This window comes from Psammomys obesus, unplaced genomic scaffold, assembly GCF_907164565.1.
Source record: "Psammomys obesus unplaced genomic scaffold, mPsaObe1.curated_primary_1811, whole genome shotgun sequence".
NCBI lineage: Eukaryota > Metazoa > Chordata > Mammalia > Rodentia > Muridae > Psammomys > Psammomys obesus.
In genome coordinates, this window is record NW_026596162.1 from 7797441 (window position 1) to 7802814 (window position 5374).

Here is a 5374-nt window from a genome sequence, read left to right on the forward strand (position 1 = left end):
ATATTTTATAAAAAGTACCCAGGCCACACAAATTCAGCAAAACAAACAAAGCAACAACAACCAAAACACAGAACAGTGAAAAAGGTTTCCCGATGGCCACCGAGCTTCTGAATGCTAGGTCAGAAAGTCTGACACAACCTTTTGAACTAAATGCGTTGGACTCGTTGATTTGGGCCATCCCGTTTCCTGTGAGATACTGACCATTTTTTTTTTTTTTTTTTTTGGATTAAAGGGAGAAAGAGCCCCTGTCTGCCCACGCTCCCACGCATAGGCAGTGTGGCATGGGCATGGTGACTGTCGTGCCCAGCATTCCGTTGTCTACAGAGCAGGCACCAACACAGGACTGAAGCGGGCTTCGTGTCTGCATGGCTTCACCTTGCCCACAGATAAGCTCATTTCCACTGGTCCTCAGGCAACTGAGGTCCTCAGCACAGCTCTTCTCTTCCCCGAACAAAACGCAACATCTCACACCAAATTTATTGTCTTGGCAAAGCTGCAAGTTTTATTACGCAAAAGTTGAGAAAGACCAAAGTGAAGAGCGCTAAAAACAGTACACTCGGCTACTGTGTAGTTTCTTCTGTATTTGAGGCTCGGGCTGTTTTATTTATAGCTATCTATTAATATGCAGCCAAAGATACAGAAAGAAAAACATAAAAACAGCTTTATCAGGCAGTTTTCCTCATTCAAAAGTAACATCTTAAGCACAAACAATAAGGAGAACAGCGAGCTGCTGTATGGGAGGGGAAAACTATCTTCCTTGCCTCTTTTCTCCCTCCTTAGGGGTGGTGAGCTGCAAAGTGCTTTCCCTGTGAGTTCATGTTGAAGAGTGGGGTGGACTCAGGGCAGGCATCCCCATGGTTCTAAAAGTTCCGCACGTGTTTATTCCTTCTCTTCATTTCGGGCCTCTGGCCTCTCTAATGTTAATATCTTAAGTGGAGGTGGGTGGGACCAGCCAGCCTGTCAAACTGGTTTGCTGTCCTCCCCTCCCCTGGATACTTGGCAAAACTTTATCTGCTGAAGCTGCCCAGAGTATCCGAGAGCTTCCCTTTCTGGGCTTGGATGAGAATTCCCCTTCCTTTCATGGGGAGAATTGAGGGGCTTGTGCAGAGGACAGGGATGGAGTGATGGGCAGAGAGGCAGAGCCTACCCTTTGTCCCAGGCACACACACAAAAAGAGTCATAGGTGCACACGTATGCACACAGAGGCCTAGGGGATTCAGGACCAAACATAAGAAGTAGGATTATGCCTGAAAGATGGGACCCTCCCAGGCCTGACAGCTTGTTCTCATTTATAATTTGCTTTCACGGAGCTTTAGAATTGGGGGGGCCAGCGTGGAGGAGGGCTGCCAGAGTTCACCTTTCTAGTTTGAGTGTGTGTGCAGGTGTGAACGTATAGACAAGAGGTGGGTGTGCGATAGGAAGATACCCAGACAGCTCCAGTTTAGACGCTGGGGCCACGGGTACCTGCAGGGGTTCCGCCAGCTGAAGGATGCATCTGAACTGGGTTGGGCATTTCCGGGGTGGAGCTGAGGACAGGTTAGTCCTGACAGTTGCCAGTGCTTAGCAAAATTGGCCAGGAGGTCAGAAAAGGGGGGGGGGGGGGTAGGGATGGTGAGGGAATAGACATTTGCCAGTCACCTTCCTCCTGCTGGTGGGAAGCTTGGACTTTGGGAAAGTGACATCAGCTCTCCTCTCCTCCACGTCCCGCCCTAGGAGCTGGAGTGGGAAGAGCTGGCTTTCCGTTGGGGCCCAGTTCTAGGGGCAGCTGTCACCTCCTGGCCCCCCCTGGGGATTGGGCTGAGGTAAGCAAAGCAGAGGCAGCCAGGCCTCAGGTGTGGGTGTGGGAGGGTTCTTGGTTCCTGCTTCTCCAGCCATTAGCACAGTGTCTCATGAGGGACAGCGTTCATTCGGGACATGACACAGCCACTGTGTCTCCCCCAGTGAGATGTCCAGCGAGGTCACCCAGCTCACCCAGCCTAAGCATGTCCATGATCACAGCTTGGCTATTTGCTATCGAATCTCCCTTTTGAATGTGAAGCGATTGGTTGTGCAGGCTCTTCCTGGGTGGGTCTTGGGTTAGAAATGAGTCTATACTGGCTTCTGCTTCCAGGGAAAACTGGAGTCACACAAGATGAGCTGCAGGAGAGGCGTTTCGCGTGGCAAGCCCAGGTCTTGAAATAGATCCTTTACCGTTCATAGGGAAACCACTCTGACTGCATCCTGTGTGTTGTTTCAGGCTTGTGGGCATTCTGGGTCCTCCCTTTTCTCACCTGAAAAGGGAAGCTTATTGAAAGAGTCAACGCGTTTTGTGTGTGTTCTGCTTCATTCATTAAGGCATGTTGTCACCTGTACCTTAACAACCCGTGGGCACCCGGCGGGAGGGAGTTATTTCATGGCAAAATAGACAGGAAACTGTGTGGAAAATGTAAACACGTTATTAAACGGTGAGGTATACGGTCTGATCTCCTTATTCAGGACAGGCGTCCCTCCCTCCCCCACACTCCCCTTGCCTCTTCCTAATCCTGCACAGAGCATCAGGTCTGACCAAGTCAAGAAGCAAAGGTGGGGGGGGAGGGGTTCCTGGAAACCAGGGAAGGGAACACTGGAATGCCTCGCAGTCACCCCTCTTTCGCATGTGAGGTGCCCTTTTCAAGCCCTTCCTCCTGCCCAGCCACGGCTAGTTTCCAGTCCTTTAGAAGTCAAGCCTTTATTTGTTTTATCTTACTAAAGCATAACGCCCCCCCACGCACAGCAGCTCTTCATCGCCCCCTGGTGTTCGTTTCCTTCCATTTCTCAAGCTCCATCTTGATAGCGGCGCAATGGCCAGGGAGGGAGAGAGAGAGAGGCTGGGCACAAGAAATACGGGGTGGTGGTGGTGGTGGTGGGGTACTTCTAATCAGTGATACTAGGGAGCTAAGGATGTGCAAGTTAAAACCAATTGTTGGTTTTCCTTAGTTTTCCTTCCTCGCTAACTACTTACTGAATCTTCCTCCCCTTAGATGCTAAGAACTTTAGTCAAAAAAAAAAAAAAAAAAAAAAAAAAAAAAAAAAAAAAAAAGACTTGGGGGAAGGGGCTTGGAAAAGGAGGCTGATCTTCCGAAATAATCTGACCCTCCCCCCAACTCCAGGTACCAGGGAGTGAGGAGCAGAGAGGGCGAGCGTCCCCTTGTTTAATCCGGACTAAGAAATCAGAAAAGACATAAAAGGAAAAATGAAGCGAACAATGATCACCCCCCCCCCCCCACACACACCCATCCCACCCCACCCCCCTCGCGCACAATACAATCTATTTAATTGTCCTTCATACTTTTCATTCCATTGGGGTGACTTTTCTCCTGGAGAACCTCTCGATTCTTGCACTCTGGGGCTGGCAGCTGGCGCAGGAAGCGGGCTCTGCCATTCGGCGCAGGTTCTGCCCGAGGTCTCTGTCTCAGTGGGTGTTTTCTTTTTCTTAGCCCTGCCCCTGGATTGTCAGACGGCGGGCGTCTGCCTCTGAAGTTCGCCGTGATTTCCTCTAGGGCCGGCTCTTATCTCCGGCTGCACGTTGCCTGTGGGTGACTAATCGCACAATAACATTGTTTTGGGGGCTGGAATAAAGTCGGAGCTGTTTACCCCCACTCTATAGGGGTTCAATATAAAAAGCCGGACGGAGAGCCGTCCGAGCCAGACGCCTTCCTGCACCGGCGCTGCCAGCTCGACCCGGGCTGCGCCGCTGTCCCCGCGCCCTGCCTCCCGGGCTGCCCGCGCCGCTCTCGCCGCTGGCTGAGCGAGGTCTGCGCCTAGAGCTCAGCAACCGGAGGCGATCGGGGACACCGGACGTCGTCCTCTCCGTTTTGCATTGACTTTCCTTTGCAATCGAGTTTTTTTTCTTCTTCTTCTTTTCCTTTTTTTTCTTGTTTTTTTTTTTTCCCCCTTCTTCTTTTGATCCCCTTGCAGAATGGATTATCTTCCCGTGGTCTTCTCCCTGCTGTTGGTGGCTTTCCAGGGAGCTCCAGGGACAGGTAAGGCGCCCCTCGAGAGTCCTTCTGCTCCAGCGCAGCGCTGGTTCTCGCTTCTGCTTTCCACCCTTCTTCTGTTTTATGACCCGGGCTCGAGCAGCAAGTGCCTTGCAATTACTTCTGCGTGCCAGCGAAAGAAATAAAATCCCTGTTTGGCTACAGCTGCCTACAACCTAACATCGCATGGCTTCAAAACAGCGTGGTAGCATTATTGCTGAGGAGCTACCACCGAGGCAAAGATAGATTTGAGAAACGTGTGTTGAGGGTTACAAGGTGCATTTAGGAGCTTATTCAAACGGCGTCTTGATAGTGTGTTAATGTGCAAACTATTTAAACACTCCAGCTTAAAGCCGAGGAATTTTATTCAGGTCGTGCAGGCGCGGTGTGAGCAGTGAACTCACCTGCCGATCAACCGTGCGCTGAGCAACGCCGCAGGCGGTTTCAGGGCGAAGCACATGTTTTCTTTAAAATTTGTCAGTATTGACATAAGGTTTCATTTGGCAGGTTTTTGGCATCTTCAAACAGTGGGAGCTTTATTTTTATTTTTATTTTTTTTTTCCAGTTGTGTTCACCTGTCCTGGGAGGGGAGCTGGGATCGCTCTTGCCTGAATTAAGGAATTAGACAGTATGGGGTTCATTGGCTTGTTTCTCCTCCCACCCCACCCCACCCCACCCCTTTTTTTTTTTTTTTCAGGGTCAGTGCACATTTTTTTTTTCTCGTTACATGACCCTAACCAAAAAGAAAGCATGTCAAAGGGATGAAAACTCTGGAATGTGTCTGATCGTTTGAAATGAACAAAATTGGGCAGATAAACTGCACGGCTATAAATTGTCAATAGAAAGAGCCGATGCCCTGTTGGGCCAGAGGGAGGTGTCGTGTCCCAGGCAAGCTGTTCTGAATTCTGAACCCTCGGTCGCCCGGGCTGCACCTTCCTCTTCCTTCAGAGGCATCTTTCTTCCACCTGCCGTGGCTATTGTAAAGTTCATTTCCCGTAGGCATCTAGTTACTTGCTGGAAGTTCTTGCTTTTTGCCTAATGTCAAAAGGCATCCATGTGTTATCTAGGTTACTCTGTGCTCCTACACAAGCTGGAAAGTGCTGGCTACCCCTAAAGAGGTTATCTGGAGTAGGGGAAAGTGGCTCCGAAGCTAGAAATAGGAATATCTATCTTATTTACTCGTGGCCACCAGTCAGTTTAATCTCTGGGAGTTGTGCCATTTTAACTCTCCCGTGTGGAGTCCCTCAAAATTCCATCAGACAGGAAGGATCCCCTTCAAAGCTTCTTCAGAAGGCTGGGGAGTCCTTCCCTGGCTATTTATCTCCCCTGCCCGTGTGTGTGTGTGTGTGTGTGTGTGTGTGTGTGTGTGTGTGTGTGTG

General features: G+C 50.2%; 1 protein-coding gene across 1 annotated transcript in view; it reads left to right on the forward strand.

The window, feature by feature from the left end:
• The first annotated feature begins 3544 nt into the window (after positions 1-3544).
• The window catches only part of Edn1 (endothelin 1), a 6693-nt gene continuing 4863 nt past the window's right edge, over positions 3545-5374 (forward strand). Inside the window, exon 1 of the mRNA XM_055595069.1 lies at positions 3545-4001. Coding sequence (XP_055451044.1) covers positions 3938-4001 — 64 coding nt within the window. The 5' untranslated portion in view covers positions 3545-3937. The remainder of the gene's footprint in view (positions 4002-5374) is intronic.